Raw genomic sequence first — 20,040 nt, forward strand, 5'->3', positions numbered from 1 at the left:
AACTTTATCACAGCGTCGAACAGATGCTGTGAATTCATTATTTTAATAGCAAGTGAATAAAATATGTCTTTAGACGCTTTCACCAGCCTGTCCTAAGCGAATAAAAGCAGCGCCAAGTAAACTACGCTTAATATATAAAATGTGAAAAATCATAAAGTATAAAGTATGAAAATATTAGATATAAAATATGAAACTTAGAATAGAGAGCAGAAATAGTAAAACAGATGAAATACATATAGAAAACCTACATCTTCGCCCTAATGTAACGTGTGCTTACATATGACGTCATAGCTCGATGAGAACTGCTTTGCACTCTTTCATAAAAGATCTTGTTTTTCGTGGCTGTGCTTTGTACAGGCTAAACAAGTGTGCTTACTTCTTGAATTCGTAAGTGCAATGATTTAATGATAAGGTAGCTTAGAGCATGCGTAGTGTGTTGGCAGTTGCTATATTTCAATTCCCGATTGGTTTTGCATTTGGTATTCAGAGCAGAAGTAAACTTGTGGGTAATTATCAAAATGTTTGTCAGTCGGGTACCCGCAGTTACCTAAATGATGGGCTAGCTCTTATCATTATGAGTACATAATACTCCATAAATAAGTACGGCAAACTAATGGTAGTGTCGGTAGCTATTGGAGAAAAACAACAACAACAACTGAGGCTCGAAACATCTTTATTTACATGTATCCAGGTCTCGCAGCAGCAGTTCTTATCTTTATTAATTGGTTAGTTCCTATCATCGATTATTTTGAACCTCATATGGAAATATTGTAAATTAGTAGTAATGTTGGTAGCAATTTTTAGAAATTTGAAACTGGCACACATCTTTGTATATTTATATTATAAAGAGCACCATTGACCCCTCAGCTGCACTTCATAACTGTATCATTGGCTAGCTCTTAAGATTGATCATTCTGAGTATTTTGAGCTGTATGTATAAGTACCAGAAATTAATATTAAAATCAGTAGCAATTTGAAATGTAGATGGAGACTGGCAAGCATTCAATGTGTATCCTGTTTGTTTATGTTTTTCTTACATTCTCATTAAGAGATGGGTCTCCATCTTGTCTTCCTCTGTCAAAAAGTAAAGAATTCATGAAGTTCATTCTGAATTCAGTGTGCACTAATTGTTCTTGGAAGTAAAATCCTAATATTCACTCCACAAATCCACATCATATTTATTACAGGTCATTGTACTGTATTATAGAATGTCACATGTGTGATTACACCAGTTTATTTTTAGAAGTGCACATCTAAGTAATATAGCAATAGAAAAATATAAATTTTATAAGTTATGATGCATCAATGTAATATATGTTTTTCTTGATGGAAATTAATAACAAAAAACCATGCTAAAAGCAAATACAGTACCAGAGATGCAACAATAGGCTCAAGATGCCATGTTATCATCTGTCCAGTCCCATCAATGTCAGTTTGACGATGTTGATGACTATTACATGTACTGGGTGTTCTCCCACTCCAAGTGGCATCATATATTTGAAACAGCTCTATGGAGGTGAGTTTCATGCTTTTCTTGAAGCTATGAAGCTCCTCTACACCCTGCATTATGTTGGATGTCAAAACTTGCTGTCAACATCCCTAACAATGATGACACTGACGACCTCTAGCATTACAGATAGGTACCACATTATTAAATGCTTGTTAGGTTAGACCATGCTAACATATTCCAATTTCTTTGACTTCCTCGTCCATTGCTTTTGACAACTTTCTGTTATTGATTTCCACCAAGAAAAACATATTATGTTGATGTATTATATTACACAAACTTGATATTTAATTTTCTATTGCTATATTTATTAGGTGTGTATTTCTGAAAATTTACCATTATATCTTCCCATATGTGACCTGCTTTATTTAAGCAGCTTATAACTACACAAAGTTAACTGTAACTACAGTTCTCCAACAATCTCTTCTTGCTCATGATTTGTCTTACAATATGGATCAAATAAACCTAAATAATCATCTTATTACTTTTTTTGACTGGTGTTTGATCCAGAAGTGCTAGAACTGATTCAAATGAAGTTGAAGTATTTTCTTCAACTGAGTATTCACTGTACAGTTCTCGATATGAAGATGTCACCCAAATCACTGCTTGAAGATGATTGAAATATATGTTGCTCAGTCTCATTGTTTTCAATAGTTCTTAGTATTGTGGGGTTATTTATTATTAGTGTCCAACAGTTCACACACAACAGTATTTTTTTTTTTTTCAAACTTCCATCAACTTTTCAATAAGCACATCGGTCACTTTTCTAAGGATTATTGTTATGTGCATCTTATGTGTTTTAGTATTGTCTTGGCAGAGTTTCAAACGCTGAACCATTCTGTTTTACTGAAAAGGCCTAATAGTCAAGATTTAGATATCACTATGAGTAGTTTCTATAAAGCTGTAAATAAAAAATATGCAATAAGATGACACATTTAGAATACAGTTATAGACTATATTTTAATTCTTGATATTCTTTAAGGTACATTAGAAAACCATAATAACCAACCACACACACTTCTTGCTGAACCTGTACTAACATGTACAGTAGATCTAAACTGCAACTATCAGTGCTGATTCTGTACAAGTGGCAACATGTTGCAAAAGTTGCCCGCTCGTTCAGTACTTGTATGAATTGAGAACCTGTAAATACATGGTGTTTACTTATAAGTTAATTACATGAAGATTACCAAGATAAATAACCTTTATACGGCTGTTTGTAATAGCCTAGAGATTTTTTTTTATTAGAATTAATGTAATTACATAATGAGTTAAAATGCAAAAAATATGTACAGTTGACAGACAGCGTATGAATATGGCACTCATTTATATGTTGATTAAAAAAAAAAACTAGCATAATTTTTTTTTTACTGATTCTATCAGCCAGAGGTCATGCCTTCATTTTTATCTTTTTTTTTTTTTTTTTACTGATTCTATTAGCCAGAGGTCATGCCTTCATTTTTATCTATAATATATATATATATACATTTTTTTTTTTTATATATACCACAGGAGTTAAATCTTGACCACAAATATTTGGTAAAGTTGGATTTTTTTTCTTCTCAATCTAGAGTTTTAAAACTGATATTTGGATTCTTGTCTTTTTCTGATTCTAAATATATATACATTAATATAATTACCAGTTTTATCACCATAATTATTGGTTGCCAAATGATAGTAACCTCTCCTATGACCTCAAAAAATCAGAAGTCATATCTCATGAACAGTTGTTTAGATTGACCTTAAAATTTCAGAAATGTGTTTAGGGCATTAAAACTACCTTAAACACAATTTTAGCAAAATTGGATAGATAAGGGTGTTGATTTGAAATTATTTTTGTTGCTCTCACAGAGAATTCCCCTATACAAAGTTTTACCTATATGCATGTATTTGCATTTTTATGGGTGAAATTTCAACAACCATTTTCTGACCATTTCTCCATTGATACAATATCATGCAATTTCTATATATTCCTCTTTGTTTGTTTTTTATCAGTAAACAGAATATATGTATATATATATTATATATATATATATATATATATATACATACACATATATATTCTTATGTATATATACATATTTATATGAATATATATATGCATAAATATGTACATATATATATTTATATATATACATATTCATATATATATATAAATATATATATATATCTATATTTATATATATATATATGTACATATATATATATGTGTATATATATGTATGTATATATATATATTCTTGCATATATATATTCTATATATACATATATATATATATGTATATATACATACAATATGTATATATATATTGTCAGTGTATTTGGGCAGGAGTTTTTCTCTAATGCATGTATCATTAAAAGTGATGGCTAGTTGTGCATTAATTATTTTCATAAGGGTATTTTCCATATACCTTATTATGGATTTGTGTTCCTTAGAAAGGAAATTTATGACTTGGCTGTATGTAGTCACATTAGCTAGATCGCGATTTCGGGTTCAAGACCCTTCTTCAGTAGCTATAGGGATGTTCTTTCTTATCAGGATAAGAATTAATCCGATGAGTCTCGTTGAAGTTCTAAGATTTAGAGTTTCTTCCTTGCTAATCACTTTAGGGGAGGTCACCTGGTATTTTGGGCAGTGACGAAATGTCACGTGCACTGGGGAGCCTCCGTGTTCGTGTTGTGGCGGAATGTGTCATGCTTATGGTTATAGCGTTTTGTCTCGTAATTGGACGAGTGGCGTTTTGGCATTTATGGTGTTATGTCTCATGTTTGTATTTGTAACAGTTTGTATCATTCTTGGAAGGGCTCTAAGGTCTTGTGCTTGTACATTTAGGTTTGGGCTTAACTCTTTAATATACAACACTTCTAAAATTGGGAGGCGTCTATCACCAGTACATAAATCCAAGATCTCAGAGTTTTTCTCTAGTGTCTCTCTTGCTAGTGTTATGCCATAGGCTTCTCTGAAGTGATTTTTAGGGGCTCCAGATGTCAGGTGGTATGAGAGGCGATGGGATAACCCCATTGTGGTCATGCCAATATAGGTGGATGGGAAGGCTTCACAGTTCCCTCGTGTACATGTGAATTTATAGATGACATGTGATTTCTGAAGTTCCTTCCTCTCTTGTTGGGGGCTGTTTCTAACAAGGAAGTGGCTAGTTTTCCTAGTTTTATAATAATTCACCAGGTTGAGTATTTTCTTTGGATTGACTGGTTTAATGTTTCTTTTTATCATTTGTTTCATAATATGTTCATCTTCCTTATAAGCTGGTGAAAAAATGGATTTATAATATATGTTGATTTTTTCTTTATTTTGGTTATTATTGTTGTTTTTATGCCAGCCAGCCATCATTTTCTTTGGAGATTTATCTCTTTTTCACTGAAGCCGTTATTAATCAGAACTTGAGTGGAACATTCAATTTCATCATGCACTTGTGTCCATGTGCTGCAGTGAGTTAGTGCTCTTCGGATATAGGCACTGATGGTAGAGTCCTTATATCTTTGAGGGCACTCACTAGTGCCATTAAGGCAGTGTCCAGGGTTTGTGGGTTTTGTGTACACTGTTGTATTAAAAGAATGTTCATTTTGTTTCACTAGGAGGTCGAGGAAGGGTAAAGCTCCCTGTTGGAGGTGGAGCGTTAGGCGACGGCTGAGACTACAGTTCGTAAACCCAATGTATGCACATTGGTAGAGCGTGCAGTCTCCATAATTGCAATTGAATTTGTACACACATTGGTTTTTGACAGAGTCCCAGACTTGCCAGACAAATCATTTTTCAGCACTAAGGAGCAAGTGCGGGGGTTCTTGTAAAAAATCACCATACATAAGACACCTTGACCGTGGTACTTATATTGACAAATGTAATCATTTACTACATGACCCTACAAAATTTATGCCACTTTCTAGTAATCCCACGGACAAAGAAGGTTACCCTTTAAGGCCCATTATTTCTCAAATTCCCACCCCTACCTACTCCCTTGCTAAATGCTTAAACCAAATTCTCACCCCTTACATCCCCACTTACTCCAATCCACAGATGAATTTATTAACATTCTAAGGATCAGTAGGCCTACTGGCATCATGGCTTCGTTGGATGTGGATAGTCTCTTCTCAAATGTCCCCCTTTTTAGAACTATTGATATCATTCTTAACTTTGTTCATCGCCACTCTGTGCTCCCTCCCCCCCCAAACTCCCTGAAAACATCTTGAAAGATATGCTCCTGGCCTCTACTTCTGAGGCCCCTTTCAGATGTCCTTTGGGTAATCTGTTTGTTCAAAAAGATGGAGTTGCTATGGGATCACCTTTAGGGGTTCTCTTTGCCCAGGCTTTCATGGCCCATGTTGAAGAAGCTATAAAAAACCTTCATACCAAACCAATTTTGTATCGTAGGTATGTTGATGATATTTTTGTGTGTGTAGATGACCTACAGTTACTTGAGGAACTCAGATCTAACCTTCAAGTTATTTCTGGTTCACTGTGGAGTTGAATAAGAACAACAGACTCCCTTTCCTCGATGTAATGGTGGATGGTGCCTCAGATGCTTTTATTACCTCCATTTACCGCAAGCCCACTAATGCGGGTAAGTGCATGAATGGTGAGGGTGAATGCACACAAGATTACAAGAGAGGGGTAATAAAGGCATACGTAAGGTGGGCAATTAAGGTATGCTCTTCTTGGCACCTGCTGCATGCCAAACTTCAGCACTTACATCAGATGTTGGTTAACAATGGTTACTCTAACACAGATTTTGATCAAATTACCAAATACTTGCTAGACCGTCGTGCCCCTGAGTACTCCCCGTGTCAGCAAAATAGAATTACAGTTTACCAACAAAATATTTTAAGCAGTTCGTACCAGGAAGATGAAAAACGTATTAAAGGCATCGTCTTTAGGAACTGCAAATTGGTGGAAGACAGCCATGTCTTATGTATGGTGATTTTTTACAAGAACCCCCACACTTGCTCCATAGTGCTGAAAAATTATTTGTCTGGCAAGTATGGGACTGTCAAAAACCAATGTGGTGTACAAATTCAATTGCAATTATGGAGACTGCACACTACAAATGTCCATACATTGAGTTTATGACCTGTAGTCTCAGCCGTCGCCTAACGCTCCACCTCCAACAGGGAGCGATTAAAAATCATTTTCAGTACAAGCATCAATCTTCCCTTGATAGAGTAACCATTGTATATAGATATAAATTAAATATAAACATATATATATATACACACACATATGTTGAAGTATGGAAGACAAATGAGTGGAAGGGCAGTGAGCTAAACACAGAGGACAGTTGGAGTTTTATTAACTGACGTTTTGTCTTTACCAGGACATTCTCAAAGTTGTTCATTTTCTGAGACTTTATGCACTATGAGAATGTCTTAGTAAAGATGAAACGTCAGTGAATAAAACTCCAACTGTTCTCTGTGTTTAGCTCACCGCCCTTGCACTTATATATACATATATATGTATATACATATGTCACCCTGGCTGTTCAATCTACACATGGATGGGGTGGTGCAAGAAGTAAATGCAATGGTGGTGGGTCAGTGATTGGAGATGGTTAAGGAAAATGGAGAAAAGTGGATAAGCCAGCTGTTGTTTGCGGATGACACTGCACTTGTTGCAGGATCAGAGGAGGGATTGAGAAAGTTAGTGACAGAGTTTGGGAAAATGTGTGAAAGAAGGAAATTGAAGATCAATGTGGGTAAAAGTAAGGTGATGATATGTACAAGGGGAGAAAGTGGCAGCAGACTGGAAATGAGTATTAAGGGAGAGAGACTGGAGGAAGTAGATATTTTTATATACTTCGGTGCGAATGAGGATAGGGAGGGAAAGATAGCTGCAGTGGGAAATGCGAAGAAAATGAGAGTGATGAGTGAGGATAAATAAGGAAGGATGAGGTGAAGGCAGTTGTTAAGATATTGAAAGCAGGTAAGGCACCTGGTCTGGATGGATGCCATGCAAAATGTCTGAAAAAGGGAGGTACAGTGATGGTGGACTGGCTGGTGAGGTTATTTAATGTTTGCTGGAGAGAGGGTAGAGTGCCGGAGGACTGGAGGAGTGCCTGTATAGTTCCTCTTTACAAGGGAAAAGAGGACAAGTGTGAATGTAGTAGTTTCAGAGGGATTAGCTTGTTAAGTGTAGTTGGGAAGGCTTATGGGAGGATCTTGATTGAGAGGATTAGGAGAGGAATAGAAGGAGTAATTGGTGAGGAACAGTGTGGATTTAGGACAGGTAGAGGTTGTGTAGATCAGATCTTTGTGGTAAGACAGATATGTGAGAAAGCTATAGGAAAGGGGAAGGATGTTTTTTGGGCTTTTATGGATCTGGAAAAGGCTTATGATAGGGTAGACAAAAAGGCACTGTGGGAGGTTATGCAGATATACGGGATAGGAGGAAAGCTTTTGGGAGCTGTCAAGAGTTTTTATGAGAGTAGTAGAGCTTGTGTCAGGATTAGAAATGGAGAGAGTGAGTGGTTCGAGGTAAAGGTGGGACTTCATCAAGGATGCGTTATGTCGCCCTGGCTGTTCAACTTACATGGATGGGTGGTGCGAGAGGGAAATACAAGGGTAGTGGGTCAGGGATTGGAGATGGTTAAAGAAAATGGAGAAAAGTGGGAGATGAGCCAGCTGTTGTTTGCCGACGACACTGCGCTTGTGGCAGGATTGGAGGAGGGATTGAGGAAGTTAGTGGCAGAGTTTGGGAGAGTATGTAATAGAAGAAAGCTAAAGATAAATGTGGGTAAAAGTAAGGTGATGAGTTGTACAAGGGGTGAAGGTGGCAGTAGACTGGAAGGAGCATTAAGGGGGACTAGAAGAAGTGGATAGTTTTAGATACTTGGGTGCAAATGTGGCAGGAAAAGGTGGAGGTAGAATGTAGATTAAGAGAAGCGAGTAAATGCCTAGGTGGATTAAAGAGTGTAATGAGGAATAGACATTTGGGAATGGATGCTAAGAGGAGACTGTATGAAGGAGTGATTGTGCCAACAGCACTGTATGGGGCAGAACCGTGGAATGTAAGAGAAGAAGAGAGAAGGAGTTTGAATGTGTTTGAGATGAGGTGTCAGAGAAGTATGATGGGGGTTACTAGGCTAGATAGAGTGAGAAATGAGGAGGTGAGGAGGAGAACAGGGGTGGAAAAGGAGCTGGGAGATAGGGTTGATGAAAGAATATTAGGATGGTTTGGACACATGGAAAGAATGAGTAAAGACTAGTAAAAGAAGTATGGAAGGCAGATGTGGAGGGAGTGAACATGAGGGGACATCCTAGGATGAGGTGGATGGATGGGGTGAAGGGGGCTTTGGGGAAGAGGCGAATGTCTGTTGAGGAAGGACTGGAGAGGACAGAAGACAGGTGTGAATGGAGAATGGTTGTATATGGATGATGTTGTGATTGCATGAGGTGGAATGGGCGGGGGGATGGGGGTGAGGTAGTATGTGTGAGCAAAATTTGATGCAGCCCGATGGGATTTCTCCCCGTCTTCTCCTTTTATGCAATGGGGGGACGGAGAGGGGGGTGTCGCTGATTTAATGAAGCGGCCTTGCTGTGGATGTGCTGTGTCTTGCGACACTGCTTCTGACCCAGGGCAGTGGACAAGGTGCAGGGATAACCCGTCACCCAGGAGGTGCTAAGATAATAGGGAGGGTGGAGGGGTGTGGAGTGTATTCAGGGATGGAATGGGTGGAAATGATTTTATGCCTTTTCCTTTTTGGCTATCTCCCTAGTAAGGAGGAAAAAGCCTTGGTATATGTATGTATGTAGGTGTGAATGTGGCAGGAAAGGGAGGAATGGAGGTGGAGGTAGAATGTAGATTGAGAGAAGCAAGTAAATGCCTTGGTGGATTAAAAAAGTGTAATGAGAAATAGACATTTGGGAATGGATGCTAAGAGGAGATTGTATGGGGTGATTGTGCAGACAGCACTGTATGAAACAGAAACATGTAACATAAGAGAGGAAGAAAGACGGAATTTGAATGTGTTTGAGATATGGTGTCTGAGAAGTATGATAGGGAGTACTAGGCTGGATAGAGTGAGAAATGAGGAGGTGAGGAGGAGAATGGGAGATAGGGTGGATGAAAGAGTATTGGGATGGTTTTGACATATGGAAAGAATAAGTGAAGAAAGACTAGTAAAAGAGGTGTGGAAGGACTGAAAATTAGGGGACGACCTAGGGTGAGATGGATGGATGGAGTAAAAGGAGCTTTGGAGAAGAGGGACATGTCTGTTGAGGAAGGGTGAGAGAGGACAGAAGACAGAGGTGAATTGAGAATAGTTATGTATGGATGATGTTGTGATCCATGAGGTGGAATGGGTGGGGGATAGGGGGGTGAGGGAGAATGTGTGAGAAAAATTTGACACAGCCTGAAGGGATTTCTCCCCGTCTTCTCCTTTACTGCATGAGGGGACGGAGAGGGGGTTCGTCAATTTAATGAAGCGGCCTTGCTGTGGATGTGCTGTCTTGCAACACTGCTTTCTGATCCAGGGTAGTGGACAAGATGCAGGGATGACCTGTCATGTAAGAGGTGCCAAGATAAGAGGGAGAGAAGAAGGTGAAGGGGAGTGGAGTGTGGTGGAGATGGAATGGGTGGGGTGGGAGTGGTTTTTATGTGTATGTTTTTTGGGTACCTCCCTTGTAAGGGGGAAAAAGGCTTTGGTATATATATGTACATAGTAAATTGTAGGTTTTTCCAACTATTTTGTTTACATACTTGTCTGGTGACATGTCTTTGCTATTACTCCTAGGTCCACTGTCTAAGTGTCTGATTCGTCTACTTCTTTCAAAACCTAACCTTACATCTATGTCCTTAGTAGAGAACAATTTCGGACAAAATTTCACTTGATAATTACACGACAACTTCACCCAATTGATATGTGATCCCTCTGATGATCACCTACCCTAAGCAACAAAGTGTTTTTGTTTGCACTCCCTCAACCCCTTTCCTGCCTGTTAAGGGGAATAGTTGGGAGACTCACTAGATATTTAAGGATAATATCTGCCTATTATATTTTCAATGTATGTCCATGTCTTTCAGTTATGGTCATGTATTTCTATTAATTTTACAGAATGCACTGACATACCTGTTAAGGAGAATAGTTGGGGTGTGAGACTAATCTAGCTACGCACAAGAAACAGAGAGATTGGCGTATGTGTTCCCATCCATGTGTAAATCTACCAACTCCCCCTTTTTGTTATATTGCAAAACCCCATCTCTCTTCTGAGGTCAACCCCTAGTCATCACAATCTCTCCCTAAACTATCCCTCTAATGGAATCCTGAACTGGGGGTTGGGAATTTTTCTCATTCTCTTAATACTAATGGCCCTAGTTTATGTCTCTGTCTGAATGCGTCCTAGTGACATCACAGATGGATCGAGCTACATCACACTCACTTACAGCGCTCTCTAGAAGAAACCCAATTAAATGAAAATAATATTCCTTTAAAAATACCTGGCCTTACACGGCCCTACGCCCTCCTGGAAGAAAAAATCCGCAACACCACATGAAGGATTCTATCTGAATTGGTCCAAATATCCTGCAATAACTCCACCCTGTCATCTGAGAGTGACCACCCTTTTGGTTGATTGGTGAGGTACTCTCCACTCAGCACACTGTAGGTGTGCAAATGACAGGTGACCCTTGGGTACACCAACTTACTGTGGATACCTCCATGGGTTCTTCCACCAGTTTTTGTATTCCCAGGATGCTCTTCAATGTTCGATGCATCTGTTCTACCACACCGTTTGGTTGTGGGTAGTATGGGGTGGTGTAGAGTAGGGTTATTTGCTGCTCTTCACACATCTTCTTGAAGGTTGTGTTGGTGAATTCTGCTCCATTGTCTGACAAGATGCTCTCTGGGATGTCATAGTCTGCAAAGAACTGAGTTAGGGAGTGCAGTATGTGTTGGTGGTGTTTTGTTCTTAATGGGAAGAATCTAACAAACCTACTGTAGATGTACCTCCTTCTAAGTAACTGTCTAACTCCTGTCATGTGGAGCTCTCCCTCTGTTTATCTTTGAGAGTCGTTTAAATGCAGTTGGTGTCTCTGTTTCTCCAACTGCCTTCTGTTCGCTTGTAAAACCTGCCTCTTCTCCCTCTCCCGGGTTATAGCTCCACTCAATTTTATTTTCCAGTTTTGCTTAATTACCTTTAATTGTGTAGTTCTAACAAGACTATACACCTTAACACATCACTCCCCCTACAGTCTCATGTGCTATTTCTATAGTTCTATTTGTGAACTGCGTAGGACCTATTCCCTCTCTGATGACATTACTGATAATCCACAGGATGCACAAGTTTTGTCTCAGTCGACACACAGATAAGTGGACTTGAGGTTGGTTAATGGCGTAAATCCCACCGCTACCACCAAAAACGTGGTGCCGTTGGCGTTTGATTGATTGTCATCCAATAAATATAAGGTTGTAATTGATAAGTATTATTATCTTTCAATTGATGAATGGAAGGGCAAGATGTCTATAACGCCTCTACAGAATAGTGTTTAACCAAGAGCACCTCCAATGAGAAAAATCAAATATACCTATATAAGGGTGACTTGGGAATTATGGTTTTAAACCTAATGACTTAAAAGGTATCACTGCCACCACCCAAGTTGATTATATGTGTATATATGATCTGTAATGGAAGCTGCTCTTCATTAAACCATATTTTATTCCATTCTCCTCCTTTGTGATGTTCAATAGTGGTGTCCAAGTTGGGTAATGAAAGAATATAGTTTTCTCTGATTAAATTGTATGTTGGTTTGTATTCAATACTTATCAACTTGTATCAAATGTAGCATGAAAGTTTATGTCGATCTTAGATTAAAAATTGTATCAAAAGTAGTGACAAAATATATATATGGTTCTTCTCCAATAGTCATTAAATTATAATAAACACAGTAAGAAAATATATGTGGGTCTTGTTCAACAATTATGGTACTCAAGATGTGTAGGTCCTGTTAAACAACAACAGTGACTCCAGTGACTTAGGTTTAATAACCTGAACATTCGAGGTAGCTTATGACATAAGCTACCACTTTATTAGATCTTATCTATTTATTATTTTTTTGCTTAAATAATAACACAAGTACACCACTTACCAGCAGGGTTGCGGAGTCGGATGGTATAAGGTCCGACTCCGACTCCAACTCCTAGAATTCCTAGGATGCCAACTCTGACTCCGACTCCGACACCCGACTCCGACTCCCGACTCCTTAACTCCTTGACCCCTGTGTGGAAATCTATTCTGCAGATCCATATACCAGCCTCCCAACCTATTCAGCAAGTAATTTATAAATATTTTTCATGTATATTATTTTTTTCATGAAACATTCACTTGTATGATAAATATACACTCACCTGACTTTATATATATATACAGTATATGCACACAAGCATGTATATACGTATAAACATATATTAAATATATAATGGTATTATTTATGCTCATGATCATCTACCAGCTTATGAACACTTTCAAATCTGTCATGGCAGAGTTGCCACTTCAAGCTATATATTTTCTTTTTCCTTTGTGCCCCTCCCCTCCCCCCCAAAAAAAATCATCTGTTATTTCATTTGTCTATTCTCATAAACCTTCTATGACAATATTAGGAAAAAATGTGACAAATAATGGTCATCATAGCTTATCACGCCAGACAGACAGCCATTCAAGTGTTCTTTGGTTAATTTTGACTGGGTCAATGTTGTCGAAATTGGTTGAAAGCGGGCACGAGCTTAGGACATGGTCAATGTTCTGTTCAGTTTCTCTGGACTCGCAGGATGGGTCGGTTTTGAGGCCCCATTTAACCAGATTGTCGCCAGTTCTGGCGACTCTGGATCTTGCTCTATTTAGTGTGGACCATTCACGTCTTGGTAGCAGTGCCCCATCTGAGAGCTCTTCACTGGGTCCTTGCACTGTACTGTTAGGGAGAGTTGTGCTGTCAGACTCCTTCAACTGTTGTATTCTGTAATTGTGGGGCAACATACCAGGTGATATCTCCTCCACGGTGGCAAAGCTCTTTCGCGACTTGAGTCTACTTGGGGGAGGCACATGTGATCGTAGTGGGTGCCTTGTGTCTGAGGTTTGTTTACCCTTTTCGACTTTTGCTAAAGCGCGTCGTCGAATATCTGGGGGTGCTATGCCTGCGATTCTGTACAGGATGTTGATGGGCGTGGGGCGAAGTGTTCCTGTGATGATTCTGCAGGTTTCGTTCAGTACTGGGTCTATTTTCTTTGTGTGGCCTGATCTGCTCCACACCGGAGCGCAGTATTCTGCTGGTGCATAGCACAGTGCTGAGGCAGATGTTCTGAGTGTGCGTGCATTTGCGCCCAACTTTGTTCCCACTAGTTTTTTGAGCTGGGAGTTACAGGAGCTTACTTCCCCTCTGAGTTTTTGGATGTGGGTGGCAAACGAGAGGGTCCTGTCCAGGGTTACCCCTAGGTATGCTGGATAGTGGTGGTGTTCTAGCTCCTTTCCACACCATTGGACTTTAAGCTTTCGATTAGCTTCTCTATTTTTTAGGTGAAATGCACACACTTGGGTTTTGGATGGGTTTGGGTTGAGAGACAAAGAATATACCTCCCTGTACAAAGAAGACCCTTTTAGCCAAGAGACCATTGCATGGGGAGAAACAGTTATATCTCTAATTAGCCAAGAAAAACAGCAAAAATGGCACGAACCCATTGAAAACACGGATATTACCCACAATAGTAAAAAAGCATGGACAACTATCCACAAACTAAATACTGAAAATAGACTACCACAGAGATTGGCGGCGGTAACCTCCAATCAGGTTGCTCACCAGCTAATTGTAAACGGCCGACCAAACAACAAAGAATGGCGGCAAAAGAAGAGACAGAGGCAGCTTATCTAATGGAAATGACATCTTCCAGCCTTTCACCTTAGAAGAACTTATAGAAGAAATAAAGCAACTCAAGTCCAACAAAGCTGCAGGCGTAGACGGAATACCAAATGAATTCATTAAAAACCTTGGACCTATTGCACATCAGTGGCTTCTGTCCTATTTCAACTCATGCCTGAGAATGCAGAAAATACCTAAGAAGACAAGAACCAAAATTGTGGCTCTCTTAAAACCAAAATAAGGACCCTAATCACCCCAAAAGCTATAGACCCATATTACTACTGTGTACAACCTACAAACTATACAAGAGACTCATATGAAATAGAATATCCACTGCTGTCGATAGCTTTCTCACTCCTGACCAAGCTGGGTTCAGGCCAGGTCATTCATGTTGTGGACAGGTCCTTAACCTAACTCAGTTCATAGAAGATGGGTTAGAACTGTGGCAAATTACTGGGACAGTGTTTGTAGACCTAACAGCAGCATATGACAGTGTGAACCACAAAGGCCTGTTGCTGAAACTTGCCAACATGCTTCAGAAGAAGACCATAGTTAATGTTATAAGAAGCCTTCTGGAAAACTGCAGATTCTATGTCGAAATAAATGGCATCAAAAGCAGATGGCGGACACAAAAGAACGGTCTACCTCAGGGATCAGTCCTGGTACCTCTGCTCTTTAACATCTATACAAACGACCAACCCTCCTTCCCCAACATCCGCAGATTCATCTATGTGGATGACTTATGCCTAGCCACACAGGCCACCACCTTCCAAGAGGTCAAGACACAACTATCAGCCAACCTCGAGCTCATGGGGCAGTACTATGATAAACAAATCATGATGAGGAAAGGTTAATGGAGGGTGCCCTACCTAGTACTTACTGCAAAATTAATTTCACCATGTTATCATAAAACCCAGGAATCAGTTCATGAAAGAGAGACAACCTTCCCCTGTGCACACTGTTCATAGCTGCTGTTGTTCCTCCCCTTTTCAGTCATCACCAAATGCTGTGACATATGTTCTAATGTCATTCCTATCTGGCCTCTGAGACTGGTCAAAGTTTATCTCAGGGCATTATCCCAGCATGACATAGCTCCTACAAAACAGTAAACCACACAAAAACACTTCCATTGACTTACATACATGAAGACGTATGTGCATAGTGCATATGTAGTGGATATATACTTTTGTCTACACTGTCATGTACATGTGTACATGATGGAGTTTTAGATGTTAACATAATTTGAATTAATTAGACTGTCAACAAAGGTAAAGTAGCTAGTTTAAATTATTTAAAGATAAAAATCATCACTGTCACTTGACAGTCGACAAATTATTCAAGAATTTGAATTAATCATTATATTTATTGAATATTTATTAAGAATAGAAATACATTCCACTGGCTAGAACTACCATAGTATAGAATGAATGAAGCATTAATACAAACTACATTCTGGAAACTTCTATAAATGGTATATATCCTTATTTATGTTGAAGTAGAAGCATTGTAGTATAGTACAAAATATGATATATACCGTATTTTTCGGACTATAGCCCGTACCGTTATATGACCCGCACCCCCTTACACCATAGTGAAAAACCGCACAAGACCCGCACCGCTGTATGACCCGCAGTCATATGAGAAAAAAAAAAACTAGAACAAAATTTGAGTTATTCTTGTGTTTGTGGGTTGGGTATGGATGTAGATTTTGGGTGATTTTCAGCATATTTCTAATGAAAAAAAAAAGAATTGCAATATATCATAGCACCATCTCTGTTAGTGTTACTACCTATTTGATGGCAAGTACAAAGGGTGTGTTTAGGTACTAAGGGACTTGAGTATGAAATGGCTTGTACACAAAACATCCACTATCCTATTGCAGTGTATTACAGATTTTAAAAAAGTTTAGGTATCCACCTTATAGATACATTTTTTTTTCCAGGATGAGGGTACCTATCACTATTTCTTTGGAAGAGCTATCCATAGATTCCATGTGTGTCATGCAATAATAAGGAACCAGTGTGACATCTTTGGCACAGCTATATCATGAGTCATCTTAGATATCGTGTAATGACCCACACTATAGAGAATCCTTTCCAATGTGACCTGTGTGATTTTGTTTTCTCACAAAAGGATGGACTTGCAAAGCATATGAGGACCCACACAGGAGAGAAGCCTTTCCAGTGTAACCTTTGTGATTCTGCTTTCTCACAAAAGGGTCATCTCACAGAACATATGAGGACCCACACTGGAGAGAAGCCTTTCCAGTGCAATCTTTGTGATTCTGCTTTCTCTCAAAAGGCTCGTCTCACAAAGCATATGAGGACCCACACAGGAGAGAAGCCTTTCCAGTGTAACCTTTGTGATTCTGCTTTCTCACAAAAGGATTATCTCACAGAGCATATGAGGACCCACACAGGAGAGAAGCCATTTCAGTGCAATCTTTGTGATTCTGCTTTCTCACAAAAAGCTCATCTCACAAAGCATATGAGGACCCACACCGGAGAGAAGCCTTTCCAGTGCAATCTTTGTGATTCTGCTTTCTCTCAAAAGGCTAATCTCACAAAGCATATGAGGACCCACACAGGAGAGAAGCCTTTCCAATGTGACCTGTGCCGTTCTGCTTTTTCACATAAGGATCATCTCACAGGACATATGAGGACCCACACAGGAGAGAAGCCTTTCCAGTGTGACTTTTGTGAGTCTGCTTTCTCACAAAAGGGTCATCTTACAGAGCATATGAGGACCCACACAGGAGAGAAGCCTTTCCAGTGTGACCTTTGTGACTCTGCTTTCTCACGAAAGAGTACTCTCACAAAACATATGAGTACCCACACAGGAGAGAAGCCTTTCCAGTGTAACCTTTGTGATTCTGCTTTCTCACAAAAGGGTCATCTCACAGAACATATGAGGACCCACACTGGAGAGAAGCCTTTCCAGTGCAATCTTTGTGATTCTGCTTTCTCACTTATGGGTAGTCTCACAATACATATGAGGACCCACACAGGAGAGAAGCCTTTCCAGTGTAACCTTTGTGATTCTGCTTTCTCACGCAAGGGTCATCTTACACAGCATATGAGGACCCACACAGGAGAGAAGCCTTTCCAATGTGACCTGTGCCATTCTGCTTTTTCACATAAGCATCATCTCACAATACATATGAGGACCCACACAGGAGAGAAGCCTTTCCAATGTGACCTTTGTGACTCTGCTTTCTCACAAAAGGGTAATCTTACACAGCATATGAGGACCCACACAGGAGAGAAGCCTTTCCAGTGTGACCTTTGTGACTCTGCTTTCTCACTAAAGAGTACTCTCACAAAACATATGAGTACCCACACAGGCGAGAAGCCTTTCCAGTGTAACCTTTGTGATTTTGCTTTCTCACAAAAGGGCTATCTCACAAAACATATGAGGACCCACACTGGAGAGAAGCCTTTCCAGTGCAATCTTTGTGATTCTGCTTTCTCACGAACGGGTAGTCTCACAATGCATATGAGGACCCACACAGGAGAGAAGCCTTACCAGTGTATTTTTTGTGATTCTGCTTTCTCACATACGGGTAGTCTCACAATACATATGAGGACCCACACGGGAGAGAAGCCTTTCCAGTGTGACTTTTGTGATTCTGCTTTCTCACGCAAGAGTCATCTCACACAGCATATGAGGACCCACACAGGAGAGAAGCCTTTCCAGTGTAGTCTTTGTGATTCTACTTTCTCACAAACAGGTAGTCTCACAATACATATGAGGACCCACACAGGAGAGAAGCCTTTCCAGTGTGACTTTTGTGATTCTGCTTTCTCACACAAGGGTCATCTCACAGAGCATATTAGGACCCACACAGGAGAGAAGCCTTTCCATTGTGACATGTGCAATTCTGCTTTTTCAATAAAGGGTTCTCTCACAAAGCATATGAGGACCCACACAGGAGAGAAGCCTTCCTAGAGTGTGACCTGTTGGAATCAGCCTTCTTAACAAGGGTTATCTCCCACAGCATATGAAGGTCCTCACAAGAGAGGAGCCTTCCCAGTGTGACCTGTGTGGTCCTGCTTTCTCACTAAGGGCTATCTCACAAAACATATGAGACCCATCCAGCATGACAAATGTGATGCAGCTTCTTTCTTACAAAAGAATTGCCTCAAATATTAGGTGATGACCCACACAGGAGATTATTCTTTCCAGTGTGACCTGTATGATTCTGCATTCTCACATAAGAGGACTAAATTGGCACATGGTGGCTCACACTGGTTAGAAACCATTCCCATGTGATCTGTGCAGTGAACAGTGTTCCCTCTAAGCTGTGCGCCTGTGTGTGCACACATGTTTTACTCGTGCACAAAGGAAAAATGTGTACATGGAAGGTGTTCAAGATGAAATTGAAATGTTTCAATCAAATAAATTAAATGTATAATTCCATAATGAATTCAAAATAAAAGAGGTGAGTTTAAGAATCTGGCGAAGACTCCTGAAATGTAAGTGTACAATTTCATTATATAATTATGAGATTTTTTGTACTGTGTTTGGTTGTTACTCATCATGAGTGGTTGTTCAGTCAAGTGAAATTAATCAAGAAGCACGTAAAAAAATTTACCCCCTCACATTAAATAAATCTGATGGCCTGATAACTCCAAATTCTTTATACAATCCTTTTTTATGTAAGAAACTCTATTTGGAAAAGAAAAAATTAGTAGTGTTTCCTACTGAGACCTAAAATTAAAAGATAACAGCATGAGAGAAGACATGAAAAAAAGGCTACTGAAAGAGCTTTGGATAAGTAGGAATACTAAGATAAGCACAACATTAAAACAAAGCCAGAGCAAAGCTCAGAAATTAGAAATTATAAGGGAAAAGGAAGCTGTTGGAAAGGCCCATCTTGACTCTCTGCTCGACTTTAATTGAAAGGAAGACAAAATAAGGCGACATGTCAAATTCAAAGGAAGCAATAACAAACTGCTAGCTGTTTGTGAATAGCTGGATGAAATAATGAAAACTGCTAACTGCCCATTTACAGGTCAGGTTCGCTGAGAATGAGGTACAAGGATGGTTAATGTTTGATTTCTCTATTTCACATTATGATTTCTCATTTGGTAGTAAACATGTTAATGCCCTTTCTCTTGAGTATCACGATTTTCTGGCTGATACTGTAGAAATTATGATTTAATGATTTCAATTTTTTTGTGCACAAAAGAGATGAAATCCAAATTTATATCAAATTTTACACAAATGGTAGTACTTGGTCTTCAGAATGAACAGTTCAAAGACTAGGTCAAGGAGATGGAGATTGGAGGAGCCTTCCTTGCGCTTAGTGCAGACTTTGAGACTTGGCTTCGGAGGATTTTTCAAGTGTAACCATCCAGCACCTTATAAGGTGGTCCCTCTTGTGGGTGTCACTGTTGGCCCACACAGGCAGCCTTGCTCCAGGAACCATTTCATTTGGTCCCTCACTGGTGAACATGCTAGCATGGGTGGGCCTCTTCCCTTAAGTAAGGAGGACCTGGGCTGAACCCCACCTCTAGCCTCATTTGCTAGGTCATAGGAACATGCAAGCCCCCAACCCCACCCCACCACCACAACAAGGCGGTTCCCATCAGGGGAGCACAACTAGGCAAATGTGAGACCAACAAAAGAGTGTGGGCTACGTGAAGTGTGGGTGTATGCTCTGACTCTGGCCCTTGTA

General features: G+C 39.5%; 2 protein-coding genes across 4 annotated transcripts in view; both read left to right on the plus strand.

Moving 5' to 3' along the window:
• Positions 1-281: 281 nt before the first annotated feature.
• LOC143031651 (uncharacterized) lies at positions 282-19,002 on the plus strand. 2 transcript variants are annotated; one of them, XM_076195759.1, is made up of 2 exons: positions 282-387; positions 16,303-19,002. In XM_076195759.1, exon 2 carries the CDS (start codon positions 16,407-16,409, stop codon positions 18,306-18,308), a length of 1,902 nt encoding a protein of 633 aa, XP_076051874.1. In that variant the 5' UTR covers positions 282-387; positions 16,303-16,406; the 3' UTR covers positions 18,309-19,002. The 2 variants fall into 2 exon arrangements, with proteins under 2 accessions (XP_076051874.1, XP_076051875.1); XM_076195760.1 differs by lacking the exon at positions 282-387 and adding an exon at positions 12,683-12,784.
• Positions 445-20,040, plus strand: part of LOC143031652 (uncharacterized) — a 53,224-nt gene continuing 33,628 nt past the window's right edge. Inside the window, exon 1 of one of the 2 annotated variants that reach the window (XM_076195763.1) lies at positions 445-725. The gene's annotated coding sequence lies outside the window, so the exon portion shown is untranslated. Of the gene's footprint in view, positions 726-5,250; positions 6,085-20,040 lie in introns of those variants that run through there. The other variant, XM_076195764.1, reaches the window with a different exon arrangement.

Source organism: Oratosquilla oratoria, chromosome 12 (genome assembly GCF_046742065.1).
Source record: "Oratosquilla oratoria isolate Oo_2021 chromosome 12, ASM4674206v1, whole genome shotgun sequence".
Lineage (NCBI taxonomy): Eukaryota > Metazoa > Arthropoda > Malacostraca > Stomatopoda > Squillidae > Oratosquilla > Oratosquilla oratoria.

Excerpts from the sequence above, each read along its gene's own strand:
- LOC143031651 (XM_076195759.1), top strand. The coding sequence starts at position 16,407 with ATGAGTCATCTTAGATATCGTGTAATGACCCACACTATAGAGAATCCT.